The 16,817-nt window shown below is 50.3% G+C and overlaps 1 protein-coding gene across 1 annotated transcript in view; it reads right to left on the minus strand.

Moving 5' to 3' along the window:
* The window catches only part of VAC14 (VAC14 component of PIKFYVE complex), a 59,556-nt gene that overhangs the window by 21,965 nt on the left and 20,774 nt on the right, over positions 1-16,817 (minus strand). Inside the window, exon 13 of the mRNA XM_071440551.1 lies at positions 9,021-9,174. Coding sequence (XP_071296652.1) covers positions 9,021-9,174 — 154 coding nt within the window. The remainder of the gene's footprint in view (positions 1-9,020; positions 9,175-16,817) is intronic.

Here is a 16,817-nt window from a genome sequence, read left to right on the forward strand (position 1 = left end):
GATGTTGTCTGCTTCTATGGACACTCAGCGGAGCACGGAGCAGCCAATTAAAGATGTAATTAAGCTGCCAAAGCCCAGGAAAGCTGATGGAAAAGCTGCTGGTCTGTTTTCTATCCTGCCTCTCCCAATGATACACAAGAGATTCATGCAGGACAGCTTACCCAGGTTTGGATTTAACATCTAAGAGAACATACAGAGCCAAAAAAAAGGAAAATGAAATACAAGGTCATCCTGACCAGAACCCAGTGTCCTCTCCCTGCTGGAGCTGTGTGTTCACCCACCCCTTGGTATATCTGTAACCCCAAACCAGGCTTTGAGGCAGGCAGCTCCCCGAGCACAAGTGTTCACCATCGCATCATGTTTCCCCTCAGCTGCACGGAAGACGATCTGGGCAAAGGAAAAAAAAAAGGGATCCAGCCGAGCCAATGTGCTCCAAAACAAAGGTGTGTTTGTTGGAAGGCAGGGAGCACCCAGTGTGAAAATGCAGCCATGCCCCACGTGTCGTCACTACAGCTGCTCAGCACTGCTCTAAAGGGAGCAGAGACACGGTCTGGAGGTGACATGGGGCAGATCTGCCTTCCCACTGTGCCTGCTGCAGCTCAGCCCGAAACCTCTCCCAGCAGAGCCTGGGAAGGCAGGTGAGGACCAGGCAGAAACTGTCTTTCAAAGCTGCAAAGTGATATTTTTGCCCATTTTCTCAGCAACTCTGAGACATCCAAACCTGGCTGCGCTGCAATACGAGCTAGCAGCAGGTAGGACATCCCATCTTCATTCCCACCAGCTAACAATGCTCCAGTGCTGTAGCTTGTCTGGGGGAAGTTCTCATCTTGGAGTTTCTCTCTTCTCAAGACCCCAAAAATAGTCTCTCTGAGCCCCATAGCAGCATCAATGGCACAGTGTTCCCTCTACAAAGAAAAGCCAACTTTCTGCCTCATTGTCATGCATGTCTTCCAGCCAAACATTACATATCCTAAAACACATCCCAAAGGAAAAACAGGAGGAGGCAGCAATTTTTCTCCTCCCTCACAGGACCAGCATTTCTGCTGTGCACAGGACAAAGCTGTACGGAGCTGTATGGCTGCAAGACAGACCAGCTACAAGCACCTTTAGATATGTGCTCTGAAGTGGAGCAGCATCTCCTGCATCTTCAGCTGGAGACTAGGAACGACCTGCTGGATCAGCTGAGTATCCAAAAGTCAGAACTGCCTTGGAGATCAGATCCCAGCTAGTCTGCAGGACTTTCAGTACTGCTGTTGTCTTCCACCAACTGGTTCCTGAACCTTGGACCCTTCTGCCCAGTCTGGAAGCAAGGAAGAACTGGGATACAGAGATGGTGAAAACAAGTATGTGCCCTGTTTTTCCTAGAAGAAAACATGTGAGTATGCCTACTCCAGGGAGCATTTTCAGCATCCTTTGCCTCTGGGAGCAATGAGACTGAACTCCAGAGGGATCATTTCTCCATCCTCTGCCCACCTGGTGCACAGGAGCTATGCCTGCATGTTCCTAAAGAAGGTTTCCACTGTGGCACACCATGCCAGAGCAGCCTTGCCAGTGCTCTCTAGGGCTAATGCTGGGAGTGAGAAACCAGGGTATTGGGGTCTGCCAGGCTGTAAAAGGCTCAACCAAACCTCAGATGGAGCTTAAACAGGCAATACTTCTTCCGAGCAGGCAAAGCAGTTCTTTTCCAAAGCCTCCCAATCCTCCAAACTTCCCGTTTGCTCTGTTTACAGGATGTCTAGGAAGTGGCTGGCACCTTGTGTGCCATGGTGTAACCCTTCCTGGCGTAGCCCAGAGCTCAGCTTGCTGCCCTGCGGGTTACAGCTCAGCACAGTGGCATTCCCAGCCCGACAGAACTGTAGGAGCAGCTTGTCAAGTGTTTTCTCTGAAGCACGAGAGACAAGCAGGAAGAAGTGTTAAGAAAACTGTGGCATAATTAATTGAAGCTTGCACCTCTCCCCCTTCCCCTGAAGCAAAAGACTTTGCAGATCCGTAACCTGCCAGATCTGCTGTTAACGTAGCTGGGGCTGGTGGCACGTCACAGCTCTGCTGCTTTTTTTTTTTTTTTTTTTAATCTGGTGTGGAGGAGGGAGCTGGAAGAAGAAAGATCCATGCTTAGAGCAATGATGAAACTCAGTCCAGACATCCACTAGAATACGAACAAATGGGAATTTTGGGCCCAGAGGAACATCAGAGCAGTGAAACATGACAAAAGGCATGTGGGAATTGCAGCTATATGGCCGCAGTGAGTCCACATCAGCCTGGGTCCTTATAATTGAATCACAGAAGGGATCTTAAGGCTCATCTAGTTCCAACCCCCCCACAATGGGCAGGGACACCGTCCACTAGACTAGGTTGATCCAATCTGGCCTTGAACACTTACAGGGATGGGGCAGCCACATCTTCTCTTGGCAACCTGTGCCATCATTCTCACAATAAAGAATTTCTTTTTAATAGCTAAGCTAAACATATTCTGTCAGTTTTACACTATTATCCCTTGTCCTATGAATGGCTACAGCAACCTTCTGCATCCCAGCATGCCAGGCTAACAAATCCTTTCCCCAGATTCCCTTCACAGACTGGGGTAGAGCCAGGGACACAAACAGGCTTCTTGGATCATCTAAGTCAATACCAACATCTGTTCCCCCAGCCATGAGTGCCAGCTCGAGTGGAGCACAGCGAATGTCTGCAAACCCCCAGTGCCTCCCTGAGCGCTCACCAGCGGCTCACGCTGTTCCCATCGCCTGCGTGGCCACACTATAAATCAACCGAGACAGGCAATTAGGGATCTATATTAAGGCCCTTATAAATATATATTGTACATCACCCTGGAACATTCAGGCTGTCTGGCTGCTTGATGGGCTGAGCTGTGTCGAGACCTACAGTATCCAAAGTGTCCCCACATTGCTCCGGGTGAGCTTGGCAGACTGCGACACGAACTTGGATTTTCCTATCTCAGCCACAAAGTTCTGAACTTCACCCTGGCATAAAACATAACTTCTATTAATTTACTATAATTGGTTTCAAACTAGTCTTAATTAAAACCGGTGTGGACTTGCTTAACTCCATTGAAACCAAATTGAAATAAGATTGGAGCAGAATTGAATCCTTTCCGAAGCGAGCTAAAGCTGGGTAAGCTGGTTAAAGAGTATCCACAAGGGTATTTGCGGTGGTTTAGCTAAAATGATTTACCGCAATCTCTAATTGAAGCAATTTCAGCTCGGATATAGGGAGGGTAAGCTAAGAGTTGGCGAGGCCAAGCATCCTTCCCACCCGAGTGCTTTCCCCAAGGCATCATGTTTCCAGCTCAGCCCAGAGAATGATCTCCCCCCCAGCTCTTCTGGGAGCAGCAGGGATAAACCCGGCGGCAGCCGGAGCTGGTCCGCGAGCCCTGAGCCGGCCCGAGCGCCAGCGGCGTGGGAGTCGGCACTGCCAGATGGTGCTCGGCGAAACCCCGGGCAGCGACGTGGGAATCTGTGCAGCGTCTCCCCCGGGCAGCCTTCCCCAGGATGTTTTGAATTTTAGCTTTTGCAAACACGGAGTGGTGAAGCCTCGCGGAGCAGGATAAAAATAGAGCCATAAAAAAGGCAAATCCTCCCCTCCTCCTCCCAGAAAGCCGGCGCAGGGCGTAGCTGGAAACAGATGTGAACATGTCGGCAGCTCAGCTGGGCTCTGGAAAACCTCCACTCTCCCCTTTCCAGAGCACAGGATGCTGCTGACGAAATAAACCCACCAAAATTCTGGATTGTACAGCCAGGAGCTGTACTCAGCCTGGTTTTGCTTGGACACACAGGGATATTTCTCCCCTACCTACCTGGCTAAAGAGCCATGGGTTTGTAATTCCTGAGACTTCAACATCTCGACAGAAAGGGGGTCCCAGATGGCTTGGGGTACATATTTTGATGCCAAATGAAACTTTTGCTGCTCCTTGCTCTCTCCCACCTTATGCAGGGTCTGTGCTCATGGCTGCCTTGGAGGAAGGCAGCAGGCAATGATCATCCTGATGGTTTTCCTAGTAAGGTTAGCAGTTCACTACTGCCCCATTTTTCTTTGCTAAGGTAAATCAATAAGCAAAAATGCAGCAAGGGTATAGCTCAGCCATTGTTCAGAGGCACAAAGTACCCAGCAGAGATGCAAACCAGGAATGGATAAGCTTCATGGTGAGCTTAGAGTGGGTTGAGGCTCCTGCATGGAAAGGTGAAGTATACAGAACACAACCAGAAGGAATGAGCAGCAATGGGGTTTGCTGGGCTGTTTTCACACCAATATTCACTCTCCTAGCTTGTTTTTCACCTCATTCCTCACCTCACCCCACAAATTCCTCACATCTTTGGGAAACTGAGGCAGCCCAGCAAAGTAACTCCAAAGGAGGCTTGGCTACGAGTGATTTATCTACACCATCAACTTCTCCTTTGTCCACCACTACAAATCAGTAATCCCAGCTGTTATTTGGGAATCCCCAGGCTTTCTGGCTGGCTGTGTGCTGTGACCATCTCAGGAGGGATGGATACCTGGAGGCACGCCAGGCGAGTTAACACTACATCTGGATGGTCTCTCCTGGGGCTTTCCAAGGCATCCCAGCTCCTCTATTAGACTGCATCCAGGAAAACAAACAGATCAGCCTTTCTTTCAAATTCCTCTCCTCCTCAAGAAGCAGAAGAGTGTTTTTGACAATCAACACTCCTGAACAGCTTCATGCCAGTAGGAAAAGAGATGCCACAGACACCAAACATCAGGAACCACACTGCTGAGTTTGGAGCACTCAGGACAGCTCTCTTTTCTCCTGCCTGCTTGGCTCCTCTGGTCCCTGCTGTCACACTCCTGATTCTACAAAAGCTGTTGGAAACTGGCTCCTTCAAGAGCAAGTGGTTAATGGTGTGATGTCATCTGCCTCACTGCCTTTTGTGGGGAGGATGAGTAAGGAAGGGTTTCACTTTATCCTTCTCTAACACTGGAAATAGCAGTTTAGCAAATCTGAGCCATCAGACAAGAAGTCACCTTTTTTCTACCTTTCATGGACCTCCTGCACACTACAGACTCTCACCTGATGTTTGCAGAGGCTGCCCTAACATTTTACAGACTGTCTGGAGTTGAGACCTTGTCATACGCTGCCACCTCTGCAGATCTACAATGACACAGTTGAAGCAACAGACAACAAAAAGGGAGTGGTTTGGCTCACTGAGAATAAAATCCTCCCAAAGATATGTCAAAAGCAAACGCCTAAAACAGTGTATCTCCACTCTGGAATGCTGCATGTTCTCCAGGGGGGATACAGCAAGACTAAACTCAAGAGACTACATTTCTGAGGGACTTCTAGCAGTCTCCTCCAGGGTAATCTAGTGACTATGGGATCTCCATGGTCTGCCAGTGGAAACCAGTGACCTCAGGCACATTAGTGACTCCACATATGGAATCAGACTCCCAGTAAACATCCTATAGCGTGAGGTGCTCAGAGGGAGCAGCACTGTCCCCACCACCTCCGGCAGGAAGCCAGGCAGGAGAGACCAGACCAAGCTGGAGAGGAAACAAAGGGCTGTAACTGCTTCACCTTACAAAGCTGTGCAGAAAGGAAGGAAGAGATGTGTGCAAGAGTTACCCTGTGCAAGGCAGCAGCTGGTCTAGCAACCTTTTGGAATGAGCTTTTGTCTCTTGTGAAGAGCAGAGCTGTAGATGAGGCTGGAGGGCTTCCACCTATCATGGTACAGTTTGAGTTGGAAGGGACATTTAAAGGCCATTTAGTCCAACCCCCTTGTCATGGGCAGGGACACCTCCCACTAGACCAGGTTGCTCAGAGCCCCATCCAACCTGGCCTTGAACACTTCCAGGGATGGCACTTCACATCTCTGGGCAACCTCTTCCAGTGCCTTTCCATCCTCACAATAAAGAATTTCTTCCTAATACTTAATCTAAAATTACCCTCTTTCAGCCTGAAGCCATTCCCCCATGTCTTGTCACTCCATGCCTTGTCCAAAGTCCCTGTCCAGTTTTTCTGGAGCCCTTTCAGGCACTGGAAGAGGCTCTAAGGTCTCCCTGGAACCTTCTTCAGGCTGAACAACCTCAACTCCAAATCTGTCTCCTTAGTAGAGGTGCTCCAGCCTCTGATCATCTCTGTGACCTCCTCTGGGCTTGCTGCGACAGGTCCATGTCCTTCCTGTGCTGACAGCCCCAGATCTGGATGCAGTCTTCCAGATGGGGTCTCACCAGAATGGAGTAAAGGCACAGAACCACCTCCCTTGACCTGCTCACCTTGGTGACAACCACTCTCAGGTCATCTGCTACTTGTCTCAACTTCTACAGGGTTAGAAAAGACACTCCCAAAGCAAAGCAAGCATTGGATTTCCATTGTACTGACCAGACTGGCATTTGCACAATCACTCCAAAAACTGGGAAGTTCTTGGGCACAGCCCTGCAGCCCTTATCCCTGGAAAAGTGGGCAGAAGGTACCAAGGAGACACTCCTGGAGGCCAAAACCAGCCACCCTCTCCCAGGGCAGTCGGAGCAGGTCAGGAGGAGATGCTGGGTCTCCCTGGCAGTGCTGAGCTGGGCTGGCCCCAGTTCATTGTGCTTGGGGACGGCGTCGAGGGCAGCTGACCTTACGTAACCGGAGAACAAAGTGGCTAAATAAAAACTGGAGCTGGGAACGGGCTGCGGAAGTGGGACACAGCTTTCCTGACTAATCAACCAGCATCTGAAGGAAACCAAACTCAATGGCAGGGAAACAACTGCATAAACACATCCCGAGGGAAGAAAGGGAGAGAGAGGAAACACGGGGAAGACCATGGGGGCACTGGCCCCTTCCACCTCCACTCCTGCCCTTACTGCTTGGCTAGCAAAGCCTGGAGCGCCAGGACAGAGAGCACAGCAGGAAATCTGCCACGAGCTCAAGGATTTCAAAGGGTGACCTTGCTTGTTTACCTGCAAAGCCACCAACTGCACATTTGGAAGGGCCTCTGGGATAGGAGAGGATTTGGGTTGGAATAGCTCAGCAGCTCTGCTCCCACTGCTGGCTTCAATGGCATCTCAGTCTGAAGTGGATGAAGGGAATGGAGAGATTTAACCCTGGGGAGAAGTGCTGGGACCCTGCAGCCCCCACTCTAATGGGGAAACAGCATCCATCCTACTGCCAATACAGCACTGTCCAAACCACAGCACCTTAGGGAATCATCCCATATATCCCAGTACAAAACCAGTGACTCCAGAAAGGGGTATACCCTCTCTCTGTTGCCATCACCTCATCATTTTTGCCTGGGAATGGCAGAGTTTTGGCTCACTCGCTCTCACCACCTGGGACCATGCTCAGACATGGGGATTTCCACCGGCCACTGGTTCTGCTCCAAAAAGCAATCCTCTGGCAAAAGGAGTATTTTTCAGGAGCCTCTGATTTTCCAGGCATAATCCAGGAAGGTCCTGGCCCAGCTCTGACCCTCAATTTCCCTGGGGGAACTCCCCAGCAGCCCATCCAGTCTCAGCCTTGGGTGGTCAAAGCCAGACGGGGCTGGGGCCATGATAAACACCCAAGGCCAATGAACCAGCTCCTTTTTCCCTTCCCCAAAAACATCTGCCTTTGGTTAAAAGCCAATGACCCTGCAAAGCTCAGCTCCAAATAAATTCTTAAGGAACAATTTTCTGGTGCATTATAGGAAAGAGGAAAATAGGTGAGGAAGCCAGATCTCACTAGGACCTGTGTGGGGGCAAGCTGTCCCACCCTAGGGCAACGGGAGCTCTGGCTCCAGCAGATCTACTCCAGGAGGGGAGAGCCAGACTCTTTTTAAAGGTTACACTTGAGTAAGTGAAGCCAAGTTGCTCTTCCAGATAGCTAACGGGGGCCAGGGCAGTCGTTAGGATCCACGCCATCCAGCCTGCTATTTTTAGATCATCCAGAAGGAAGGAAACCTCAGACAACCATCAGTGCGAGCTGAACTGCAGCTCCTCAGCTGCTTGGCCAGTGCTGCAGGAGCTGCTCCACCCAGGCAGTCTCACTTCTGACAGTGGGAGGATGGATGAGACTTGCAGAAAGCTCAGGGAGGTCACTAGCTCTGCAGCCCTCACCTCTCCATTGCAGAGAAAAGCTGCCAACAGGAAAACAGGTAGATCCACAAAAAAAAAAAAATCCCACCCTGAACAGCCAAAGACCTGAGCTGGTTGCTGGTGCAGACATTTGTAAGACCAGGGAGGGGTGAGTGATCCAGGATGTTCAGAGAAAACAAAGCCTGAGGATGGGAAAGCAAAGCCTCTCACTCTGGTGGTGATTTTGCAAGGCCCTGTGGCTGCATCCTCTGCAGGGAGAGGCAGCCTTGGCTCAGTGCTCGGGTTGCAATCCAAAGCTCACATGAAACGTGCTTTTGGCTGGGACGACCTGGCCTGGGGAGTACAACAGGGAGGCTCTTAAATAGCAGCAGAGGAGGAGAAGGAGAAGCCAAGCAACTGTAAAGCATGAACCACAGACAAGGGAAGGTGAAAAAAATTTCCCCATGTGCAGGATAATTAATGAAAGGTTATTTTTTTTTTAATCTCCCAAGTCCCCAGAAAATAGGATCGTCCCTCTTCATCTCTCTCCTGAGGTTTTGCCAGACACTCAGAGCAACATAACAGTTCATAGCCAATGTGGGCAGCCTGGCACAGGGATCCCTCTGCAGATCTATGGATGTTTTGGAGATCTGGGATTGCAGCCAGCATCTTATCCTGCACTGATTCTAGGGCTCTGAGGGCTTTTAGAAGGAGAAAAGAGGCTGGAGCCCAAGGTCCCATAAAAAATAGGACAACAATGACATCTCTCCACTGGCCTCTGGGGCATCCTGCTGCTAAACTGAGCCCTAAATCCCCAAAACACAAACTAGAGGGAAAAGCAGCAAAAATAAAAGCAGTGCCCTGGTCTGTGCCATGGCAGACTCGATTCCCAAACCATGCTGGGTGGGGATGAAGACATTGATTTATTACTATAAAATAAGCTTCTCCTTTTGCCTGAGCAAACCTGACTGGTGCCATGGAACATGGGGAGAGCCCAGAAGCAGGGAGGCACTCACTGGAGGAGCTCAGCTGGCCAGGCCTGGCTGGGACATGAAGCTCCACTGGGCCAGGTCGCACATCGGAGCCATCGGAGGGACCGTGCCCCTCCTCTGTCTGTCCTGCTGGGGAAGAAGCAATCTCAGCCAGCAGTTCCAGGTCCTTCAGGATAACCTGTGGAGAGAGGGATGGTGCAGGGTGAGCTTTCCTTTCCAAATCCATATACAGAGAGGGTGAGGTGGGAAGCAAATACCAAATCCCAGCACACTGAGAAAGGTATAGTAAAAGAGGGCTACCTACAAAATTCCAAGTGGAAATTTCAAATGTTTGCAGAGGGGATGGGGCAGTAAAGACAAGAGGAAAAAAAACCCCAGTTTCTGCTCTGAGAGTCCTGAGGAAGCATATGAAATTAAACCAAATTTACATAACGAGGAATAGGGCTTGCTTCCCCTTGTCCCAGTTTGTGGAAGTCTGGGATTTGTGTTCCCTTCATACCCTCAGATTTGGGACAATCCCAGCAAGAGCACAGGGATGTTCTGGGGGCACATACCAGCCAGCTCCCCTCTGCAAGGCAGCATCCCAAGGAAGGCTCAGCTCAGGATGTCAAGCCAGAGCTGCCATTCAGATTTCATAGCTCTTTCTTTCCAGAAGTCACCAAATCAGTCTATATATAGCACTTCTGGAGAAGTTATTACTGGGTGGGTTTTTTTTTTTCCATCCCCAACCCTTCTCATGTCTCAGGCTATTTTGGGTCCCCCTTCATTCAAACGTCCTTGGGTTGAGATGTTTCATGAGCTGTCCCTGATGCTCTAAGTGCAGCAGGGATATGCAGAGCAAAAAGGCTGCCAAGAAGGGTCAACTGCCACGTCTGTACTCCTCAACATCTGGTACAGCACATCCCAACCACCCTCTGCCCACCAGCACAGTATCCCAGGCTTTCCCTGTGCTCTCACAATGCATCTTCCTGAAAAGCTCCTGTTATACAGGAGTTTTAGTTTCTGAGATAACATAGAAAACCCCTACCCCTGGAAAAACAAAAAGCCAATTATGGTGTTGTTTTTTTGGTTTTTTTTTAAATTATGCTGGAAAATAAAACCCCTGAAAATCAGAAAGAGGAGCTCCTCGGTTTTTCTTTTGCACAGACAGATATCTTAAGCTGAGTGCATTTTGGGGGCTTTTTTTTGTAATTAAGGCTGATTTTCAAGACCCCAGCAGCCTCAGAGCAGGCAGTGTGGTGTCTAGGCTGTGTATGGTGTAGAGGCAGTGGTGAGGAAGCAGCCTGCCACAGGCACCACAAGGGTCCAGCATGCTTGGGAAGACCCTGTGCCTATAAACATGATTAAGTCTCAACTCACAGCTCCCAAAGGCAGGGAAAAAAAAAGACAACAACTTGTACTGCTGTCCCTGAAGAATACAGCACCTCTGTGATGCTGTCAAGGCTGGGAGCTCACTGCCAGCATGGAAGGACCCTACCATCACCAGCCTTCATCCTCTTCCAGGGAGAGAAGTCTGTGGTCCCTGGCAGAGGGAGGACTTTGGTGCTCCCTCTCTGTCTGGATTTCAAGCATCTGTGGCTCAGACAGAGATGCTGTTGGTGTTTTGTTTCAAGTGGAGGACGTCCCTGAGCAGAGCTGAGGATGCCAGGGCTCCTGAAGCCCTGTGTAGGTTCTCTAGTGGCTAACCATGTGACTCAGCTGAACTTGCAGCCTTTGAACAGGCACCAACTTGGTTCTCAGGCTCTCACAATGGGGAAATAACACCCATAAAGGTTTCCAAGTCATGTTAGCTGAAACTGGCAAAGGGACTCAGAGCTTGGCTACGAGGGCTGGCAGTCAGGCAAGAGCCAGGACTCTCATTCATGTGGTGCATTTTGCCAAACCCAACACAACCAGGAGCTGAGGCACTGTGTGGCTGATGTACAGCATGGCCTGGCCACTCATGACTGCCTTCCTGTTGCACTCACTGCTGCCCGGGTGCCCCCACCCAGCCACACCATCCAGCTGAGTTTTCACCAGCAGCTCTGACAGCTTGAGGAAACATGACCAAGCCCCCAGGCTAGGCAAGAAACAAGCCTGCTGCATCCCAAAGCTTTCAGAGTCATGGCTTGAGGTCAGATCCTCAATCCAGCCTTTCAGAGCTGTGTCATGAGCCCCATCTCTGAGATCCTGCTTGGGGTCAGGATGCTCTGGCCAGGGTAGCCAGGACAGCAGTGACCAGCACCACTGGAGGGTATGCATGGAGAGCATAGCTTTGGAGAGGTTAAGGAGTACCCCACCTGTAGTAGGTTACAGGCAGGAGGTGGAAAAAGCAGCATAGGCTGAATTTTGCCACTGAAAAACACGGAGGAAATAACAAGCAGGAGGGATCGGTACATGAGCGTTGGGAGCAAGAGTAGGCAGCAAAGACCTGGGGTTTTCCAGCCGTGGGAAAGAGGCAGGAAGCTCCAGCTCCCGCTGATTCTTCCCCGCATGCTCTGGAGAGGGCTCCCAGCTGGGGACAGAGGAAAGGCAGGCGTGCTTGGTATGCACTGCACATCCCTGTGCTGAGCAGAGCTGGAGCTGGCTGGCTTTGTGCGAGCCAGGAGGCTGTAAGAAAGCAATATCCTGCCATTGCCATGGCAACGGCCGGCTGCACCAGGAGCGAGCTGGTCCCATCCCTCAGGAACCCAGCGGCCCTCGGACCGGCAGCGCTGGAGCTGAGGGCCAGAGCCCACCCCAGCTGCCAGGCAAAGGTGTGCTCCTGACAGCCAGCCCGCAGGATCAGCCCCCAGGGGCGTTTTCCTGATCCCGAGGGGATTTCTGGGAAGGTTTTCCAGTGGTGATGAGACATAGGACAGTGTGCCCTGCTGTGGGCAAATGTGTGCCTGGTTAGTGTAAATAGGAAGGAGCAGGAGAAGCAGCGTCATGATGGATGGGGAGACCTGTCCAATGTCTCAAGCCATTCCCAGCACAGGGATGAAGAGCAGCATGGAAGAGGACGAGCTCTGGGTGGCCAGGGAATGAGAAGCAGGTTTCCAGACAGTTATAAATAAGCAGCTATTTCTTCTCTCTGAGAATAGGCAAGATTTCTCCCTGCATTGCCTCCAGAGCACAGATTTCGAGGGCACACACAACTGTCAGCCTCTCCAGATCTAGGTCAGGTTAATTTGCCGCTTGTTCTGGTTGAATGGAGCCGAGAGCAGCTCTGCTGGCAGTGGCACGGGGGGAAGCAGCCCCTGGATGGGGAGTGCTGGGTGGGATGCACCTCCCTGTGCACGCAAAGCGGTGCCTCGGTGCTCCTGGAAGGGGGGGCATTTGCCTCTTATCAGAACCCTGGGCTGGCCCCAGCTCAAGGCAGAGGAAGGGGAGGGGACCCCAAATGTGCTGCAGACCCCTGGGAGTGAGATTTAGCACCCCACAGCACATGATGACTACTAGGACACCAGAGCAGGCTGCAGCAGCAGCTCCTGGGACACATGCAGCGGAAGGGTATGGACTGGCTCCTCAAGGTGTTGTCCTTGCTGGTATTTACAGATAAGCTGTGAAAAACAGGAATAAATTAAAATGCCTGTGTGCAGCAGGGAGATGCTCCTGGATGGCCTTGGATGTCCTAGTGGACATCTAATATTCCCTGGGCAATGAAATGGGGCACTCAAGATAAGTTATTCTTGCCAAGGAGAAGATGGGAATTCAGCTGAAGCAAGATACTACCAAGACAGAAAACAAGAACATTAAGGGCTGCAAAGCACTTCAAAGAGGCCCAAAAATCTGGGAGGCTGTGGAAACCCCCATGGCATTTCCAGGATGGGCAATGCAGGCAGTGGAGAGACCCAGCGGGAACAAGGAAAAGCCAAGGATGCTGCTGGCTGCTTCCTCCTTCTCCACAGCATAAATGCAGTCCCATTTGTTTTATATTTTTCCTCCTTCCAATGCCTTTAGCTGTAGCCAGGGAAGGAGGTGAGCATGGGCAGGCAGTCCTGGAGCCAGGAGTGGCCAGGAGCGAGGCTGGCTGAGCCCCAGACACACACATTGTGAAAAGCAAACTTGTGTCCCCCCCCTGCCTCCAGCTTTAAAGACAGAAAAAGAAAAGAAAGCCCATCATTAATCTTCCCACACCAATTTAACCAAACCTCTTTTTAGGTCCCCGACACAGCAACTTTTATCCTCTGATCTTGCCAAGATCTACTTTTTTTGCCTTCCCAGGAGAGGATGGGGAGCAGAGGGAAGGCAGAAGGCCCGGGGGCTTCTCCTCTCCTCCCCAGGGCAAATCCTGCCAGGTCACGCTGACACATGCTCACAGCACCAGCAAATACAGCTGGCAGTGGGGGAAGGCACTTAGTAACAGAGCTACAGCCATCCCAAAACAAGCTGGAACCTGAAAACTCCCTGCCCACCCTCCTGCTTTTGTAAATCCCCCACTGTCCCTGCTGCTGGGGGTGTGAGGGCCAGGCCGGCAGCACCCAACACTCTCACAGCTCAGAGCACCCCTTTAAATGTGTTTAATTAGCACACATGGGAGCTTTACATGCCACCTGATGCCAGCCAGGGCAGGAGGCCAAAGAGGTATTTCATAGAATCATAGAATCCCAGAATATGCTGAGTTGGAAGAGCTCCACAAGGATCATCAAGTCATGGAATTCTTTAAGTTGGAAAAAAAAAAAAAAATCTAAGATCAGCGAGTCCAACCGCCATGCTCACAACCAAACCATGTCCAAGTGCCATGAGTGCTGTTGCTTCATGCATTGAAGGGCAGGGAAGGATGCAACACAGGTCCAGCTGGTGGAATGGGGCTGAAACAGCCCTGGAGTATCCCTTCAGGTCATGCTGTGGGAGGCTGGATGCCTGCAAACTCTTGAAACTCAATACCCACAGTCCTAGAGCTCATGACAGGCAAAGCATTCACTTCTATTTGTTGTCTCCCACTCACCACCTCCCTCTGCACACAGGGAACCAGGCACTCAAAGCCCAGCTCACCAAATCTTGCATCCTACATCTCCATTCTACCCTAGACCCTCTCTGAGTCAGCTTCCCAGGACAGAGATTGCCTGTCCTCCATGGCAGTCAGGTTTTCTGTGGTTTTAGTCTGCTCCATAACTTCACCCAGGAATGCTACAAGCACCAGCTCAAGCCCAGATTGCCAGTTTACCCCAGTTGCTCACTGTACACATAAACTGCATATACATATGTATATGTAAGTTATGAAACTGTGGTCTGAAACTGAGCCTAAGCCAAGAAGCTCCCTATGGATCATACTCCCCACAAAGAAACTTCCTATTCTGCAGGATGCAGCACATAGATTATTGTTAAACCAGGTGGTCTTGAGTCCACTGAGAAAGCATCACCCCACTTCTGCTTACAAGCTGCTTCCACTTATGGCAAACCAGGCTAACTGCATTTTCCACAATCTGACTGGAATTATACACATTTCTTTATACCTCATTTCAGTCCCAAGCTCATCCTCAGGGTCTCTCTTGAAAGCCAGTTGCCTCCTTGCTTCAGTACCTCATAGTTTTGAGTCTCCCTCCAGAGAAGCTTTACCACCAAAAAAAGTTTAAATAAAGCCAGGCATATTGCAGTTCTCTTTGCAGTTTTAGCTTACACCTCTGCTTTGCATCAGGTCACAATATTTCAGCTGTGGCAGATGAAAGGCCAGGAGCTGGAGGACAATAGCTCTAAACCCAACAGAGCAAAGCTCCAAACCAAGCCACACTAAGACAGCTATTTGCTTTGGCACAAGCCTTTGTTCAGTGTCATTGTACTGGGATTGGGTGTGACAGGAGAAGTTCACCAGGATTCAGTGTGACAGCAGAGCTCTGAGCAGGGCACAGACCTGGCTTTGAAACCCTGCAGTGCTGCAGCAAGACACGGCAGCAGGACATGCAAAGGAAAGAGATGACTATCAGTATACCATCATCCCAGGGTTTTCTTCTCTTCTAGTTTAATACTGGAAACCCAAGAGAGGGCAGAACATTTCAGCTTCTTGTGGGAAGTTGGCTCGAGGGCCATGCAGAGGTTCAAGTACATCACAGAATGGTTTGGGTTGGAAGGGAACCTTTAAAGACCATCTGGTTCCAACCCCCTGCCATGGGCAGAGACACCTTCTGCTAGGTAAGGTTGCTCAGAGCCCCACCCAACCTGAACACTTTAATGGACGGGGCAGCCACAGATTCTCTCAGCAACCTGTGCCAGTGTCTCACCATCCTCAGATGGAAGAATTTCTTCTTAGTAACTCATCTAAACCCGCCCTCCAAAGTCAGTAGCAGCCAAGGCTTAGTTCACTCTCTCTAGAGAAGGTCACCAACTCTTGAGGAGACTTCTGAAAGAAGTGCTTCTGTACTCAAAGCCTTGCCCAGCCCTGGTTTTCATGTTAGCAGAGTTGAGGAAGCCAGAGTCTATCCTGCTTCACATCAGACACCAGCTCCACCTCATGCGTCATTCCTGCATGACTCAGACAAAAGTCCCAGCACAACTTTCAACCCCCAACAAGATTGAGGGGAGCAGATAAGCAAACAGGAACATGTTCAGCCATAAAGAAACCATTCCATTCTGGAGCCAGAAAAAGGAAAAAGCAAAGAAAGAAAAAGAGCCGGAAAAAGCAAAGAAAGAAACTGAGTAGCGTCACTGCTTTGCAGTTTTCTCAGAGATGCCTCAGCTCCTATTGTGTTCACTTCAGCTCAGTGCCTGGATCTATTCAGAATCCAGGGAACTGAGAGACTACATCCAAAGCTGCTTTTGCACCATGAACTTGCAGGAGGAGGCAATTTGAAGAATGTGTCTTCTTTTCAGCAGTGCCTATCAGCAGTGGTGCCTTAAGCCTGCAGATGGAAAGGTCCCACTCACTGCTCCCAAATATCATTTCCTAACTTTTCATCTCTTCTAACATCAGTTTTTCAACCAGGGCAGCAAGCAGATAGTGCAGAAAAACCCACTCCCAGCAGGATCCAGTTACGTCTTGGAAGGAAGTTTTCAAGCACATCAAATTTTAAGCAGGGCTTTCATAGATTGCCTTCAAAACCAGGTCTCAAAGGCAGGACAGAACATCTCCCTGTCAGAAAGCACAGGAAGCAGCATGAGGTGACGCAGTGCAGCAGCACAGCATCTGACAGAGAGGAATCCTGGATCCTGACTTGTCTACATATCAAAGGGAACTGCCTGCTTCAGCTCTGCTCCAACTTCTCTGTGCTGCCTTTGTGAATCTTAACGAGGTCTCTTGACCATTTCTTTACAGGCACAGGAGAATTGGGTAGGAAGGGGAATAGGAGAGATGGCAGAGATGACTCAGGACACTGCAGATGCATCATGAGTTACTGGCCCCTGTTCAGCACAGTGGAGGTGGTGCAACACCCTGTGCTACTTGAATGACAAAAACAGGGGTGAGAACTTAAGGGGCATGGATCTGGCTCCATCCAACATGAGTTTTCCTTTGCTTTGAGCTTGATTATTTATGACAATGCAGAGAGAGACTGAGAGCAACTCAGCAAGACAAGACCTTAAAAATAAGGTGCCTGAGTACAGTCTTTCAGTCTGATGCACAGACTAGCACTGACCCTCTGAAGCCAGATTATCCTTTGGTGATGAGCTGGTTACAAACAGCTGCTCCAGGGCACATCAGCAGAATGACAGGTAGCCTCCAAACCGTGTACAGGAGCGAGGAGAACTCTAGGCACTACAGAAGGATGTTCAGCCTTGCTGGGATTAAAGATGATACTGACACTGCTGCTGAGCAGGTTCCCTTGGGGAGGGCAGCATCACAGGACAAAGCACAAAAACCCTCTGAGGATGAGTGTACACCTCGTGCTACACCACACAATGTGCACAGCCCTATCTGGAAAGAGGAGA

Source organism: Agelaius tricolor, unplaced genomic scaffold, assembly GCF_023055355.1.
Source record: "Agelaius tricolor isolate 1412-34295 unplaced genomic scaffold, bAgeTri1.0.p SCAF_15, whole genome shotgun sequence".
In the NCBI taxonomy this organism is placed as follows: Eukaryota; Metazoa; Chordata; class Aves; order Passeriformes; family Icteridae; genus Agelaius; species Agelaius tricolor.